Source organism: Vulpes vulpes, chromosome 2 (genome assembly GCF_048418805.1).
Source record: "Vulpes vulpes isolate BD-2025 chromosome 2, VulVul3, whole genome shotgun sequence".
In the NCBI taxonomy this organism is placed as follows: Eukaryota; Metazoa; Chordata; class Mammalia; order Carnivora; family Canidae; genus Vulpes; species Vulpes vulpes.
In genome coordinates, this window is record NC_132781.1 from 107,756,673 (window position 1) to 107,774,658 (window position 17,986).

General features: G+C 45.8%; 1 protein-coding gene across 16 annotated transcripts in view; it reads left to right on the forward strand.

Moving 5' to 3' along the window:
* The window catches only part of BEND7 (BEN domain containing 7), an 80,209-nt gene that overhangs the window by 49,583 nt on the left and 12,640 nt on the right, over nt 1-17,986 (forward strand). For 13 of the 16 annotated variants that reach the window (XM_072749486.1, XM_072749484.1, XM_072749482.1 and 10 more), the window contains one exon: nt 15,742-15,861. The exons of the other annotated variants lie outside the window; for them this stretch is intronic. In XM_072749486.1, coding sequence (XP_072605587.1) covers nt 15,742-15,861 — 120 coding nt within the window. The remainder of the gene's footprint in view (nt 1-15,741; nt 15,862-17,986) is intronic. 16 annotated transcript variants of the gene reach the window in all.

The window sequence follows — 17,986 nt, forward strand, 5'->3', positions numbered from 1 at the left end:
TTGGTTCAAAATTCAGATATCCGGGTCCCATCATTAGAAGCTGATTCAGTAGGCATAGGGTAGTCCCAGAAATCTGATTTTGGACCCTGACACAGGTGGTTTCACACCACCTTTGGAGAAACCATGCATGCCATCAAGCTCCTGCTGCTGATGGCTGATTCTAACATACAACAGCCCTCCTGTGAAACTCTCATTCCTCTGTTCCTTAAGAACAGCCCTTTCTCTGAAGGCTGCCCTACTTCTCTCCTGCAACAAATGAGAAGATAGCATGTGTCGAAGGCTCTCATCCTTTGCACCTCTTGAACTTAAAGTTACTTGTATCTGTTGTATTATGCAAGGTTCCTGGTTTTATACATGCCTGCCATGCCTCCCCAAGACCTCCCTGAAATAACTGCCTAGTTTACCAAGGTGGCAGAAAGAATCTTCCAGACCTCAGCACGACTCTCACATCTGGATCACTAAACAAATGCTGTAGTTTTCCATATGGCCTTCTCACTAAAGGCTTGAAGAAAGCATGGTCCCCATTCTTGGCAAGCTAGCAGCCAGTCTCCTCAATTGCAGGTTTGGAACACTTGTAGCCAACTTTGACACCAAAGATATGGTCCATGCTGCTTCTCCAGTACTGAAGAAATCATGAGAACCCCAAAACCTTCATACTACCATTGTTCTCACAAACACAGAAGTCATCAACAGGCATGACATTTCTGTGAATACCACCAATGTTAGTGCCCACCCACTGGGAGCCAGGAACCAGTGACTTACAGAGGAGAAAGGCATGGCCTCTGACCTTAAGGAACGTACAGTGCAGTGGAGCTTCAGACATGGAAACAATGAGCCATAGCACAGAACCATACTCCAGGACAGGACAAAACACATGTCAAAGCACCCACTTGTGAATAGAGGGAGAAAGCACAGAGGATGTACAGCCCTGACTCTGAACTAGACTTTGAAGAATGAGAAGTATATCAAAGAAAAATGGTGGAAAAGGTTAACCACAGGATAAGTTTAATGCAGCTTAGATTAAACAAAACATTGGGTGGAAGCCTTTTGCCCCCAGAGCTGTTTTAAGTCTGCTCTAAGTTGATGGGCCTTGAGTCCTCACCAACCCATTTACCTTAAACTATATTTAAATTCCTGTGAATATAGATGCCAGGAAATATACCCCAGGGGTTTTTGGCCAGAGCCGTGCTGCTTGAATTTTCTTCCTGAGCCTCCAAAGGCTTCATCCCAGACCTGATGAATCAGAATTTGGGGTGTTTGGGCCACAGCAAGTCAGAAGTCTGTCCCTGCTTTGTCACTGGTCTTCCATAAGCTCAGAAAAGGAATCTCGCCTTCCTCCAAATTAAAGATCCATCTGCCTGCTACATAAGGAGCAAGTGGAAGTGTGGGGAGATTTGTTAAGAAGGTTGTGGCTTCTCGTGGCTCTTTAATTCAGCCTCTCACATAATGGGCAGGAGCCAGTTGTGGGCTAACTCTCGAGTTAACTCTAACTCCCAGTCACTGAATTCTTACAAAGCCTGCATTTTAACACCGCTTCTAGAGTTGAAAAAAACAGCCTCCTGTCAAAAGAGAGAAGTTTCTGTAGCACAAACAGGCCACTCCAGCATGACTGTGCATTGCACAATGTTACGGGCACCCTTCCCGTTGTTGATGTTGTCAGCTTGTATGTTTATTATGACAGTGTTCTGGCAGACGCAAGGAAAATGTCCTGAGGATGGGGTGCCTTCCTGGTTTGCACCATGGCACCATACAGGCCAGCCATGGCCCTGGAAATAGTGGTGTCTTCTGCATGACCCATCGCCTTTCTTGTGTGGCTCCCCCAGTAATGTGGCTGATCCAAGGTGCTCACCAGCATCATAAGACAATAATGCCCCACCCCTGTTCTCTTTCCCATTGTAGGGGAGCAGAATTGTATAAGAAGTCAACAGTTGGTCATATTACATTCCTTGTACCTTTTCTCCTGGGCCTATCGTGGGCACTAGTAATCTGACAAATGGTCTGATTCCGTTCCATCAACAGTTAACTATCGCATACAAGCTATGCCCCAAAAATCTGAGAGACTCAGGAATTGATGCTCGCTTGAATTTCTGCCCTAAAGGCGCGCGTGCAGATGATCATGGAATACTTCTCTTCCCTGTAGTACTATGGACTGATGGTAAGCCCACACAAAAAACTAAGAGTATATGTCAGCTTCCATTAAGGAAACCCCTTGAAAATCCATAGACCTTCATTTAAAATTGAACTGAAAGCGGTCATCGAATTTGGCTGCCTTTAAGACATCTTTGTCTAAAAGCAAGCATGCGTCTATCCTGTTAAAAGCACTCTTAGAAGAGAGGCTGCCTCTGGAAACTAGTCCTGTCTTTCCACGGGCTGCTCCCGATGCTCACGTCTCCTGTAATACTGACTGTTTCCGTGTTCTTCTTTCTCGCATCTGGCTCTTAGGTTTTGGTGCCTCTCCCTGGTCAGCTCCTGGTGTTTCTCTGAACCTTCGCCTCCCCTCATCAACCATGTACCTTTGATCATAGAACAAATCCAGTGGTCGTTATTTTAAGCAGACCCCTCCCACACCTCTTCTTCATCACCACCCATACCATCAGCTTAGCCATGTGCAACTAAGTGGGGGCCAACTCTAATGAGAAATGTGCACAGAAGCCAGGAGCAAATGAGATCATTGACAGTGAGGGCTAAGATATGCAGAACATTCCAGCTTCATTGCAGGGCCTGGGGCCTGGCCTCTTTTGAAAGAGTCAAGTGTGTCCTTCTTATGCCCACAGTACACGCCCTGAATGGTGGCCTGGGGCTTCGGACATAACACCCCCTCACAACCACACTGTTGGTAGAGGCATCAACATTCTACTTCTTATGTTTGAAAGCTCAGAATTTTCATTAGCGCCTTTTTGCCTTTGCCCCTAATCCTGCCTGCTAACCCAGCCTTGTCAGTTCTTTGGTCCCTGCTCCCTCGTCACTGGTCTCTAGCTTCTGTGACAGCATCCTAATCCAGCTGGGCATCACTTTGTCCTTGCTGGTCTGGAAAATCTCTAAATATCCTCCCTCCCCTGCATTTCCCACTCGAGTTCCTGCTGTATTAGCATGTGGCCAGATAACACTTCCTTATAAAACGTCCTGACATTTCCCCTACCTAACCAGTCTCTGCCTGTTACATCAAGTCCAAACTCTGGCTCTTCCAGACTCTACCTTACTGGAATCTCTCTCCTTGCAACTACCTGTCCCAGTGTTCCTTCCAGGCGAACCAGCCCAGTGTGGACACTATTCCTCGGGCATCACATTCTCATTGTGGACTTTGAGTCACGCTATATCCCAGGGCTACAATGCTCTTCCCTCTCTCTCTAAACAAATCTAACCCTTCATGGCTGAGCCCATGTCTCATGGCCTCTACAAGGGGACTTTCCCCAGTGTCCCAGCCTACACGGATTTCTCCTTTCTCTGCATTCCTGTAGCACACATTACCTTTGTGTAGTTTACCTTAACCCTTTGCTTTGCTACTCATGGTTTATGTGGAAGATGACAATATCAGTTATTTCCCAAACCATGACACTTAGTAGAGTGAAGATAGTGGTCTTAACCATTTCACTGGGAAAATAGGCACTTTGAACCATCCCGGATAAATCAGGGTGTGTGACCATCCTATTTACATTTGGACATCTTGTCTTCTCAGCAAGACCACAAGCCCCTGTGGGCCAGAGATCACATCCTAGATTTGCTTTGCCTGTTCCTCAGCATGTGACAAGGTGCCACTCACATAATCAATGATGAATAAATACAGGAAGGGAGGAAAGAAGGATGGAAGGAACAATGTGGTCAGTGTATCTTCACTGAAAAAGGTGGTTTCTTAAAAATGCAAACACAGCCCCACTACATTGGATGCACACAGGGCATGAATAACAGGATAACTACACAGCTTCCCTGTGACAACTCAGTGGAGGCAGAATGTAAGTCTGAAGATGAGAAGAAACAATGCCAACAAACAAATCAAGTGGTGCACAGCAATCGGGGCTGGTAGAAATCCTGTGAGTGAGAAGCATCAAGGTGATCCCGAATATCAAACCTGCCCTGTACGATGGAGGCCCTGAGAGCTCTGACTTCTGTTCAGTGTCACAGCAGTGTCCCCCCGTATGTATCATGGAAGGAGTAGCATGTCGTGCTTTCATTCATACCAGAGAGTAATCATCTTTAAGATGTTAATAATGGTGCTGCAGGACTGTGATTTAAATAAACCCCATAATGCAAACCATAAGCAGGCTCAGTGTGCCAGTGTTGCGGTTTTTGCCATCTCAGGACTTCTGGATACCTCAGTTTGCTTATCCATCCTTGTATTCATCATGGGGCCTGGGATGGCAACATGGCACCTCGACAGTATCAAAGAGAACTTCTATATTGTCAGCCTCAAAATGTGAGCCTCCAAATTCTCCTAAAGCCGATCTCAATTAAAGGGGGGCTGTCACCATTAAAAAAGAACGGGAAACAAAAGCCTAACTCAGCCGAGGTATCGGCCTGTCCTGACACCCAGTGTCATCACCCTGATGTCACACCACCACACAGCACCCATAGGCCAGCAGTGGCAGGCATGGTGGCAAATGTACTGATCCTCATAGGTGAGGCTCTATTGCTACCACTGCCCTCCTAGCTCATCACTCTCATCCTAACTACCTTTGCCATCTCTGAGTATAGGTGGCTGTGAGGGACAGGACAGTACCTGAACTTCCAGAACATGCCCTAACTTACTCTGCTACTGTGGACAAAGCTTCCAGATTTACTGGCCAGGGCATGAACCCAGGACCTCATGGGAATGACTTCGAAAGTTCATATTGCACAAAACCCGGGCTTTAAAAAGGAGAGAAAAAATCAGTACTTTCTCATCATTTATATGCAGAGCAGACAAATCTAGAAGCGCCCCGTGCAGCAGAGCTTGAGTAGAGGGAGCGTTGGTGTGCGAGCGGTCTTTATGCCACTTGCCTGACTTCTTGAACTGATGATTCTCTCAGCTCTGCTCTAGAAGATAAGTGAGTTACACTATTTCCAAGATGCCTTCCAAGTAGAATTTCCATAAATCTGTGATTCTGAAACATTTTTCTTTGCCCAGAAAAGGGAGTAAATAGCAAAACACCATTACAGCAAAACTGGTTATTATCCAGACCTTAATATTTCACAGATATAATTTATTCCCTTGAAATATACCAAACATGTTAAACAAACATGTGTTGTAGCAGCGAGCCAAAGGAAAGTGTTAATCATATCTCCCACTAAGTTGTATCATAAATGAGCTCTGCTGAGGGCTCTCTTAAATCGAAGTAAATTTAAAATTAACTTTGCTTAATTTGAGAAACCACTAAAGGCACTTTCTTTTAGACAGAGATGCCATTGTGGCAAAAGCAAGACAAAGGATATTGTTCTTTTCTACCAGACTGCTCTGGCCTCAAATCTTTGAGAATTGCTGTGATTAAACAAGATTGCTAAGACCTCAAAGTCCCACCAGTTTGGGGATAGTGAAAGGAGCATTGTGGGTATAGACTTAACTTCTGCCCCTGCCACTAAGGTCTTGAAAGACGACCTTCTCTTGGGGCAGGGAGGTGTTGGCTAATTTTTAGAAGAAGTCTCTCCCGGTTCAGAAATTCTATGGTTTGGTAACTTTAGTTCAGATTCTCAGAAGTAAACCTAGAGAATTAAAGAAATATGACTGTGAATCAATCTTACAGATACCAAGGGCCCCTTTCATTACAGCCACAAGCTGAAAGTTCCAGCCCTGATGGTCCTTATGGTCACCTTTCACCCTACTTGACCAGCGGGCCTGCTCCACAGTCTCCTGCATAGATAATCCAGGAGGATATTCTCATTTCATCAATGGATGCATTCTTGTTTGCTTTACTGTATTTTCTTAACTCATAACTTAAAGATTTCATTTTTAGGTGCATTAGTCCATGAACTTTGCTAAACCTTACAGTTAAATGATCTTCAGGGCTTAGTGTGACCTCAAGACCTGTAGCTCTTTACTGAAGAAATTCTCTAGTTCTTTCAGGTTAAGTCGCAGACCAGAGAAAAAAACGTTTCTCGGGTTATTCTTTCATGAACTGCTGCCTGACATGTGCCAGCCACTGTGCACCAGGGAGCCGTGGCCCCTGCCCTTGTCAAGTGCAGAATCTCATCACTACATGTTGTTATTTTGAAAACCATTGGATGATGAACTCGGGGAGGCGGTGGGTGCCTTGCCTGAGACGGTCACATTTCAGCTGTGAGGTGTGGGGGGATGACACCTTCTCCCTGCTACTCCCAGCAGAGTACTGAGTCTTCACCCGCACCCCCCCCCCCCAGAGAGAGTGGGTGTAAGGAGAGGACTTGAGGTCTAGTCAGAAGTGATGTCATCCCAGCAACATCGTAGGAGAAACTCTGATTCGTAGGCTGATGAGAGCATGGCATAGATTCGTTTTCTCCCCACCTTACCATGGAGGTTTAAAACAGGTGTTATATTGACTTCATGCCCATGGTCTTTTTTTTTTTTTTTTTTAAGAATCAGAATGTTCAGGGTGCCCTGGGGGGCTCAGTCGGTTAAGCACCTGCTCTTGATCTCAGCTCAGGTCATGATTTCAGCTCAGGTGGTGAGAATGAGCCCTGCATGGAGCTCTGTGCTGGGTATGGAGCCTGCCTAAGACTCTTCCTCTCCCTCTGCCCCTCCTCCTCCTTTAAAAAAAAAAAAAAAAGAATTGAAATGTCCTTCTCCCATCTCCTTTCTCTTTCTCCCGCTCACTCCAGAGTAACCTGAAGCTGATGTGACTCTTTCTCACGTTTTCCTACATTATTGCTTAAGCGTGTATCCGTAAATCACCTGTCCTACTGTCTTGTAAACTTATGAATCCACATACAGAGCCTCATCCTGTACTTCTGCAACTTTCCATCCGTTTTCCCCCCTAGATTTATCCATATTTTTACATTATAAATCCTGTTTATTTATTTTAACTGCTAACCACCATATGAATAAAACAATTTTTCCACAGTCTGCTATTAAGGGACAGTTAGAGTGGTTCTTGTGCACGATTACTGGTGGCAACAGTCACCTTTGTGTTTCCTGGGGCTCATATATGAGTTTCTCCAGGGGACACACCACGGAACCGAGCCACAGGGTGTGAGCATCTTCAGCTTCATTAAGCCTTGCCGAATGGCTCTCTGATGTGACATATCACTTACATATCCACCAGCGGCGAATAAGAAATCCTATTTTTCCTCATTTTTGCCAACACATGGTTTTAACAGACTTTAATTTTTCTAGTCTGATTGGTCTCAAGTGACACCTCACTGGTGGATTCCCTGATTGTTACAGTTGGCCATCGTTCCATATTGACAACTATTTGGTTCTTTTCCTCTGTGAATTTCTATCCTTTCTCTCTCTCCAGTAGGCCATTGTATTATTGTTGACTTAGATGAATTCTTTTGTCAGTTGCATGTGCTACAAATGTTTTCTCTTATTTTCTAGCCTGTGAAAACCTTGCATATGATCTCTTTTATCACACCAAAGTTTAGATTTAACAGCCAAACAGACTACTTTATGCTTTGTGGTTGGTTTTGAGGTTGACAGGGCAGGGGGGTTGCCCATTTCAAGAAATTCTCCCTGCTATATTATATAATGGTATTCCTTTAAGATTTTAATTTTTTTTAATTTATGATAGTCACACACACACACACACACACACAGAGGGAGGGGGGCAGAGACATAGGCAGAGGGAGAAGCAGGCTCCATGCACCAGGAGCCCGACGTGGGATTCGATTCCGGGTCTCCAGGATCGCGCCCTGGGCCAAAGGCAGGCGCTAAACCGCTGCGCCACCCAGGGATCCCTCCTTTAAGATTTTATTTATTTATTTTTTATTTATTCTCTGTGAGAGACAGAGAGAGAGAGAGGCAGAGACATAGGCAGAGGGAGAAGCAGGCTCCCCAAGGGGAGCCTGATGTGGGACTTGATCCCAGGACTCTGGGATACAACCTGAGCCTAAGTAAGACACTCAACCACTGAGCCACCCAGGCACCCTTATATAACGGTATTCCTGATTTTTTCCCTAACAAAGATTTAAAGTTTTACTTTTTATATTCAGATCTTTCATCCACTTGGAATTTATTTTTGCCTAAAATGTGAGGGAAGAATTTAATTTGTTTTTCTCTCTGGGCAATCATTTTCGCATCATCCTTTTTTTTTTTTTTTAAACATGAATCGTCATTCCCCCTTGGTCCTATACTGAGGTCATACTTTACCTGTTTACACTTAGTCTTTTGTCTGCCTCTGAGCCAGTGCTACAGTTTTTATCAAGTTGGCTTTGCCGGAGTTTTTAGTATCCTACGGCTGTGCTCTCCTTCCCCCTTGCCCTCCCCCCCTCCAGACTTCCCTTCTGCTTTCATTGCTCTTCTTCCTCAGCTGTGACCTGTAGTAATTCTCAGTAAAGACTGAGGGTTTGTGGGGTGAGTTATTTCAGTCTCTGTTTTGATCATTTCTTTACTTCACCCTCACGATCCACTGGCATGGAGTCCAGTGGAGTACTTTGCTCTAGACTGGGGGATTGTGTTTGCAGAGCGATGTGAAAACCTCCCACTGGCTTTGCAGTTTGGTTGCTGTTGTGGGTTTGCCATCAGTCTGTTCTGTGGTTAATCTGTCTTTTCCGTCTGGCTGCTTTTAAGATCACTTTGCCTTTGGTATTCTCTGTTTCCTTTATTATAAGTCTAGGTACAGATTCTTATGAATTTGCTTGGTGAACTAATTTGTAATTGTAATCATAGGGTTTGGTGGTCATTTGTGTGTAACCGATGGTGGATTAAGAATCAGCCTTTACTTGGGGCCCCTGGCTGGGCGTCTGACTCTTGATTTCAGCTCAGGTCTTGATCTCAGGGTCATGGGTTCAAGTTCTGTATTGGGCTCCACGCTAGGCATGGAGCTCACTTTAAAAAAAAAAAAAAAGGAGGAGGAAGAGGCAGCTTTACTCCAGTGTGTATAAAATGTTCTCAAGAAGGCTCTTTTGGTCTCAAAGCACGGTGTCCCTAACGCTCCCTTAGGAGGAAGCTGTTTTGTGGGGCTGCACAATAGATCTTGTGGGAACGGAGTCTGCATTTGGCCTGCCTTCCTCCCGAGACACTTGTCATACTCTCTGGCTCCCCTCTTCTCTCCACACATCGCCTTCATCTTCCTCACCAGCTGGCTTCCTCCACTTCATTTCTGCCCCCTGCCCTCCACAATTCTGGTTTGCAAGGTGTATCAGGGCTACTCACACCCTGAGGTCTCAGTTTTACAGCTACTGCTCAAGCCCTCATTCTCTCATTGCTTGCTATTCTGAAAAGCTCATCCTTTTGTGCTATCTGGGGCTTGGCTTCCCTTGGGTCAAGTGGCCATCATCACTGCCGTGGCCAAGCTGACGGCACTTTGGCAGCAGGGGCTAAGGGGGCAGTGAGGGTCGATTTCCCAGAGGCATTCTTGTTGAGCCTGGCTAGGTGTGTTGAGCCCACACCATCCAACTGCCTTTGCTTCAACTCAAACCTTCGGTTTAGTTTTCACTCCAGCACCTTGGTTCCAAGAAGTGAGAGTACTGGGTTATGACATCAAAGGTTTCAGATACTAGAAAGATAATCCCTCCCACACACGTTAATTAATTGCATCGTGATTTATTGATCAGTCCCTTGTAGGTTTAGTTATTGTGAGCTGGTTTCTCAGGCATGAACCCCTGGGTGATCTGATAAAACCAGTTTTAAAGCTGCACAGCTGAGATCCAATCCATAGATCAGTAGCACGTGCCCCAAGATCTAGAGCACCAGAACACCCTGCAGCATGCACCAGCCCTTCTAGCTCTTTCCCTTTCTCTTCTGGTACCTTAATTTCCATATCTCTCGTGACCTTAAGAAACTATTGGAATGGGTATCAAGCCTACAATTTATGGATTTCAGTTGTCCCCATGAACTTGGGAAATGAAGTTTTATTATCCTCGAGAAAAATATATTCTTTACTAGAGCCATGTCAGATGTGGACCAGAGCCCTCAGTCTCAGAGTTGAAAATGCCTATCCACCCATCCTCCCCAACACCTAGTTTCCTTCACCCTCCCTTCCTGCAGGCCGACCATCCCCACATGATCTACAAGGGCAGGTGATCTCATACACCCAACTCATCTGACTCGTCCTTCCTCACGTCCCCCTGCCTGTGCTTCTCTTTTGTGTAGATGAAAGTAGTGTTCACAACATTCACAACATTAATTTAACTATCGATTCTCTTATATTTAGAATTCAATCATTATTCTTTTATAAAGTCTACGTGCTCATATATAACCTTAAATTAAAAATTATATAACTTATGTGGAAAATAATCCCTATTAGCCATGTGGTCTGGGCCTGGTTATTTAACCTGCCTGTCTTTTGATTTTGTCTATAATGCAGGATCCCGCACCATCAGGTTACAGCAACCATTAAATGAGATAGATACATATTTAGCACATGGGAAGTTCTACATAATAGTTTCTAAAAGAGTAAAGGGAGGAGGGAGCCAGGGGAGGATGCTGGTGGTCTTCTGGTTGCTCCCAGGAGTAGCCCACAGGGAAACTTCCCTCTACTCCCACTGCAGGCTTGGCCCCCCGGGGTTCCCTCTCCTTGGCACAGCCCCAACACCCCACCAACCTACTTACTGACCTACCCCAGAGAGAGCCCTTTTTCCCACCCGCATCCCTGGCCCCTCTCATGCTTTGGGAGAGGGGCCAGTCCCAGGAGGACCGGCTGCAGTTCTGCTTGCCGTCCACCTTGATTTCTACGTGTCTGTTTGACCCTAACTTAAAACGGCACCACGAGATCAGAAGTGGGGCTCCACGAGATCAGAAGTGGAGCTCTCCGCTGGTCAGCCGTAGCCTTCTCTGCAGGTGCCATGGAAAAACCAAAGCTCTGCAGATCTCCCCCTGATTCTCAAAGTGTCTGTGCGATCCAGTGACTTCCTCTAACAATCCACCCCATATTTTGCCTTTCCCAGCATAGGGAGCCAGAAAAAAATCCAAATGAAGGGCCCTCTAGAAACCACTGTGTGAACAGATAGCCGTTTGGGAAGCACGGCCAGTCCCCGTGTTCTCAGCGTGTCACATTCAGACACACTATACGCCCCCTGCTCATTGATGATTAGATTAGATGCTGCGTTTCCCAGGGAAGGCTCTGCTCAGCCACCACCAGCTTATTCATTATTTATATACAATTAAAGGGCATGGTTCAAATGAACACAAGCATATGAGAAAAGTCATTATTCATGTACAGATCAAATTGAACATTTGTCATTTCCCTGGTGACTTAACATACTCTTTGTACCTTGGGACCTCAAATTATATTAAGCACAAGAGATGCCTTAACTCTTTTATATAGCTTAATTGTTGCCTTTAATCCGCTTGCTCAGATTATTTGGACTTGTTTAAAATTAGTCCTTGCTTCTCCTTAATATACGAAAATAGAAAAAAAGAGGGAAATTTCTTTTTAGTACCTATTGCTTTCAAAGGATGAATGCAAATTGTTCTATGATTCTTAATGACCCACCATTAACATAGTAGGAAACCCAGTGCATTAATGCAATGCCTCTTTTCACATCATTACTCCTAATGGAACTGTTACCAGGATAATAGCTTGACCTTTAGCTATAGATTCAGACAGCAAAATATATTCTGCTTACTCAATACCTCTATTCACATAGCATATTGAGCATTTTTGGATCAATACAATGACAATCTTTTGGCCTTGCTCTAAGGCCTCATCTGCGCGTGTCACAGAGAAGAGGATTTCCTCTTAAGTAGATAGATCCAAGTTAAAAGTCTCTTTTAAGTTAGAATGTAATCCATGAAATAGAACTTCAGTAATACACCCAGTGGAAATATTTGGTGGTACAGGTATTTTTCGAGAAGCCTAATGCTGTTCCTTCAAAGGTCTCAGACACAGACCCAGAAGACAGAGATTTCCCCGACTTCTTCTTAATTGTAAACGGATAAATCGTAACTGAAAGGAGAAAATAAATAACCAGAAACCATCAAGTTTTTAGTGGGTGAGAAAATATTTAAGCCCAAGGTTAGATTAGAAGGATCTGCTTGGAAGTCCCTCACCGACTGGGAGAAGACGTTCCAGAGCCTTCCCTCTAGCTCTCCTATACTTGGTCATTGACATGCTTGGTTGCCGGGAGTCCTTTTGATGTTGGCATAACCCACATCGACTTTGTAATTCAGAACCACTACTTTCTAGTGTGTGCTAATTTGGACACACGCATTTCACAATCTTAAGAGGGGTTGCTGTGGAAATTAATTATACAAATAATATTACAGGGAGGGAGATGTTTTCCTGGTAAGATGATACATTCCGTCATTTTTGTGGTACACATTTTCATATAAACTGCGCTAAATAGTTATTTTCTTCTCTTCGTTAAAAATGGGTCTTTGAGAACCTTTTGGCAATTCTCTTCGGAAATGTTACTGTGGGCATTTGGATGTAATACAGACTTGTTTCTTTATATTCCATGAATTAAAACTTCCTAAATTCATGAGCTATTATACCTGCTGCCATTAGAAACAAACCCGTGTCTGTTAAATATTTTTGACTTCTTGTTCAGTACAGGGCACTGTGGTTGGTGCTTTGAGGAAGACAAGATAAATGAAGACCCTTGAGGTCTATGATCTGACGTAGGAGACTCAAGAGCACACCTACGCCCAGGAATATCACTCTGTCTGCATCCCTTCCGCATAGAGACCACCTACTTGCCCAGCCCACAGGCCACATACTGGGCAGCCTGGTTGAGTTCTCCCCATTCCTTCCTTATGCTTCCTAGTCCTTGCCCTTCCTCTGCTTGGCTGGTGCTGGGGTGGACCCTTTCCATCAAGGCTCTTATCACAGCTACACGCCTTCCTCTCCCTCTGCTGGCCCCTTGAGTGACTTCACTGTCCTCACAAAAAATCCACCTGACCCCCTAGCCACATCGTGTCCAGACCTCATCCGCAGTGACCATGCCTTAGCATGCTCATATGGAACGGCTCCACCACTGATGCTTTATACTCCAGGGTGATATTCTCAATTGCCCTTACTCTATGGCACCTCCTTGCCAACCCCACTGATACTCCATTCCCTGATCCCCATGGATTTTTTTTTTCAAGCACAGGAGCCTTTTGCTTTCCTTCCATATGTGGGTAGGGAGAAGGGGAGTGAAGAAAGCAGAGGTAATTAAGTCCAGCTGGCATCTGCAAGTGCTTTATGTCCCTGACCTTCTGCCAGAACCATCCAGCAGAATCCTAACCTGGACCAGGCCTACCATCCAGTGGCGCCACTCCCGGCTCAGAGCTGCAGGGTGCCGCAGGACTGTTGCCACCACAAGCATGTAGGCGTCTCTTCTGCTCAGCAGCCTCACATCAGACGTCTGCTGCTTTCCTATTCCTCTTCTTAGAAGCAATTCCAGATCTTTTCCATGTTCTCCATACCCCTGGCCACTGGGTCACCGAGGTCTTAGGGGCAATTGCTCCAACATAGACCCCTTCTAAACCCACCCTGTCTCCCATTCTGTCAGGGCTCAGAGGGGGAAGTCTTGCTCCTGTTCAAGGGCAGCCCCCATTTCCAGACCCCACCACCTCCCTTCCTCTGGTGAGGTTCCTGTAACTGTTTCCTTCCTTCTCCTGGATCCTGCCTGCCTCAGAATGCTGGCTGCTTCCCTCAGCCTGTAAACCATGCTCATGTCTCCCTAGCTTGCCATCTTACCCCTCTTTTCTTCCTTCCCCCACTGAACGCGGTTTTTGGGGAATGTCCTCTGTGGCCGCGTCACCACTCCCTTGAGGACCTCCAGGTGACACTTTGCAAACCGTGTGCCTGACGCTTTCTTCTGCACGTAGTATTGTCCTTTCTCTTCATTAGTGCCACTCACTGGTCTTTACGAGACCACACTTCCCAGGTCTCCTGATTTCATCCATCCTGTGCCCCCCTTTCCTTTTGGCTGGGGCTCCCTCTGGCTCCATGCCTGGCCCAGTGCTCTGTTCATCCCATATGTTCTCCTTGCCCAACATTTTTTTCTTGCTGTTCTGACTACTACGTATAGGTATGCACCTCTCAGGCCCAGATCTTCTCCCTGGATCCCTTCCCTGAACTACAGGCTTCTGTGCCGAAATATTTGCCAGCGTCCCCAAGGGGTGCTTTTACAAACACCCCAGATCAGCATGTCCCCAACCAAACCCAGTACAGCCCACCTTTCCCCTCAAATGTTCCCTTTCTCCCATGTTTACCAGGTCATAGGATTCACCAAAAATGCCAGTTCTAGATACCGGTCTGGTGGTCTGGTCACCCCCGCCCCCTTCACTCGCTCTTCCCTCAGAGGATCTCAGTGGCTTCCTCCATGGACACCCCAGCTCCCACTCCCTTCACAACCAGCCTCCCCACTGCTGCTGGCCATCGCTTCCTGCACAACTGGATCCACTGCCTCTGTATGTGGCCTTCCTCCTCCTTTCAGATCATTTCCCTAGGATAAGTTTCGGGGAGTGAGAGGCTCAGGCCACAGGTATTAGGTTTTAAAAGCCTCTCATCATATTTTACCACCTTATTCCCCAAAAGGGTTTTGCCATTTATGCCAATGGTAGTGTTTGAATGTGCCAGGTCCCCACAAGCCTATCAATATTAAGGATTAGCTTTCTAACATTGTTTTTCTAATTTAGTAGCCAGAGTGTGTTTTGCAATTCTTTGGTTTATATATTAGCTGACCGTTTTTCCTACATACGCTTTGTCTATTTATCTATGGAGACTTTTGAAGTTTCACTTGTATTTGAACTTTCTTTTTTTTTTTTTGGTGGTAGTTATTGAACCATTTCAGTCATATTGAGCACAGCCAGCTTTTTTTATTCTGATGAGATGTTCCTTTTTCATTCAATAGAAATTTTACAGTTTTGTACGGCTGAATCTGTCAACATTTTCCCTTGTCATTTCTTTTTAACAGAAACCTTTAAAACATTAAAACTGCCAGTATTTTAAATACCAAGAAGGCAGTGTGAGGTGACCGCATGCTACGCCTTGTCCTTACGGAGAGCAGGTTGCACAGATGGGGTGTGAAAGTGCTCCAAAGTGAAGGGAAGCCCAAATGTCCGCAGCAGCGCGCGGATCGCTGTGTGGCTTTCAGAAGGCCACCGTCTTGTCTCCCTCTTGTCCTGCCGCAACGCTCCCCACAGTTCACTGGGTGCTCTCCTAGGTGCTAGCCCAGCACACCAGAGGCTGACAAAGTACAACCAGGACTTGCATTAAGATACAGCTGCATTATTATTTGAGTGCTGATTGAGTTAGTGGGAAACACCATGAGAATGCCATCCTTTTGTGTAATCTTGCATTACATTTTGTGTGATCTTGCCTGAGATCAGATTTAACAACAGTAACGATCCATTTGCTGAATTTTGTCATGGTGCCAGTGGTCCCATTGGTAACATATTCTCCTCTGCCCGTATAAGACATGTATACATGCATGTAGAATAGAGTGGTTACATCAGAACTACTTATTTTGTATAGCCAGTTGCATTTTGAAGCACCATACACTGTATGTAAGCTGGGAGATTGGGTCCTGCCAATCTCCATCTTTACCCAAGGAACGTAGTATAGACACTGAAGACATTGAAGTTCCCACTGCGGAACTTAAGGCCTTTTAGAAATACACTTTTTTTTCTTCTTAAGATAGATTCCTATTTCAGATCTGCATGCTTTGTTAAAGTACTTAATAATATTTCACATTCTCTTTCAGTCTTCACAGAAAAATACTGTACTGCTAACCATGTGGATAAACTTCCTGGCCCAAGAGACTGGGTACAGATTCTACAGGATCAGATCAAACTGGCCAGAAGAAGGTTAAAAAGAGGCTCAGGTATGAATAAGCTGCAGGAAAAAAATCACGAGAAGCCCTTTACTGAGTTCTTAGACGTCACAAAGTACAGTTCTCTGCTCTACGGCACTTCACTGTTTTGTCTTTTGAAGGAAAAGCTCTATAGAATGTGCGGCGGTTTTGCATTTTAAAGTCTTACTCAAGTGAGTTTTGAAATTTACCTGAAGATTAAGTAGTAAAAATTACATCAGGTCATTTATTCTTACTAGTACAAACAAAGAAGATTGCTAATCTCATTTGTGGCCTTGTGCATCTTACCTGCAAAGCTGGACCTTTCTTTTGTGATCTGCTTCTATTTGCTAATGGTTTTTGTGTGTTTGGATCAGCATGACTTTATAAAAAGTACCAGTGGCTTGAGGAAAAAAAGATAAATAATAATAATCCTCCCACCAGAAAAACTGCATAGAATAGACAAAGGGATTTGAAGTCACATAGATATTATTCAAATCTGGCTCTGGTGGTTCTGAGATGATGTTACCAAGGTAAGTGAATACCAGTTGAATTATGACTATTTAGATTTGGTCATTTGGGGTCTCAATGACAGTTGGTCTATTTACCAGTAAGGAATTCCTCTGAAGTCAGTTTTCTGTCATCATGTGAGAATAATCATCTCTAGGAGGCCACAAACCTCCAGACATTTTTTTAAGCAAACAATTCCAATCAAACCTCAGGATGCCTGGTCTGCCAAGAGCCTACGTGCTTCCATAGCTGCAGAGCGTAGGTTTCAGAGACGGGCTCCAGACGCTGACTTGACCGTGGCACAGCGGGCTGGTGTGGAGGCCTGGAGGACAGCAGCGCACACGCGCGGGCCTGGGTCTCTGACTCATCCCTTGTGTGAACTCAGTGTCCTGGGCACAGTGAGGAGCCTGAATCAGCTGGCGGACCCCCGCCCCCAGTGAGGAGAGCTCCCCGCACGGGCTGGGGAGTGCCTCCATGCCCGAGACCAGGGAGCAAGGGACCCAGTGCATCTCTGGTCCTCTGCTGTAAAGCAGCTGTCAGGACTCTAAAATATTTAGCGCTAGATGATTTTTTTTTTTTAATTAAAATCTTCCCTTCCTCTTTTTTTTTCCATTTGCTTCCTTTAATACTAATTGATACTCTTTATAAAGAGCAGTGGGCCACGGCTGTCTGGCCATCTGTCGTTGGTAGAAACGTATTGTTGCTTTGGGCAGTAAGTCATTGTGGAGCCCAGAAGGCCTGGCCTTCGGGTCTCTCCTCTGCTCTTCCCCAGCCCTGGCCCTTGGGCCAGTCAGTCCCCCCCAGTGTCTGTGTCACAAAGCGGTCAGGAAGATAAAGCCTGCCTCCTGGTTGTGAGGTTCCAGACCTGTGTCATACGTAGGTATCTTCATAAATGAACCTGGCGTGCCTTGTGAAAACGTCTGTGCAGCCGAGGAAGCATAGCCTGTATCCTGGGTCAGGGCCCACACAGCCCACCGTGCCCCGTGGGCCCTCTGCTCCTGTTGTCCTAGCACAACTCTCACCCTCTTCGCCTGCGAAGGGTTTTCAGGCTTGGATAATAAATAGATCATTTGCTTGCCCGGCCCCCGGGTCTCTCCGATCTCTCTGCCTCCTTTCTCTCCATCTACCAATGACCGTGACTGCACGTGAACACAGTGGGGTGTGCTGGGAAGAAAGGGCCTCACCTTCCGGCTGCCATCTGCCGACTACAAATTCCTGGGACCTTGGGCTCTCCATTTATAGAGCAAGGCTAATACCTGCCTCGGGGCTGTTTTCAGAGTTAGAATCAGCCGGTGTCAGTATTGCCACTCACAGAGCCGACGCGTCATGCCCTCCTTATCTTCCTTCTCTCTGCCAGCCCTGAACAAAGCACAGCTATTCCTCCATCCGTGCTGGTTCTTAAAACCACTGCTGGCTCTTTCTCCTGGACGGTGTTGGTCAGACTTCCTCCCAAAGGGGTTGTGTTGCCTTGGTCGGCTTCCCATCCTGTCCACTTCAGAACCCGTTGCCTTTTGCCCTGTGGCCCCACGCCAGGGCAGGAGCTCCTGCTGTATCCCCCGGATGATCAGATTCCTGTTGACGTTAACACTCTACTTGACCTGCTTGTGGATTTTGACTCCATGGGATCTCTTCCCTTGAGCCCTGGGGC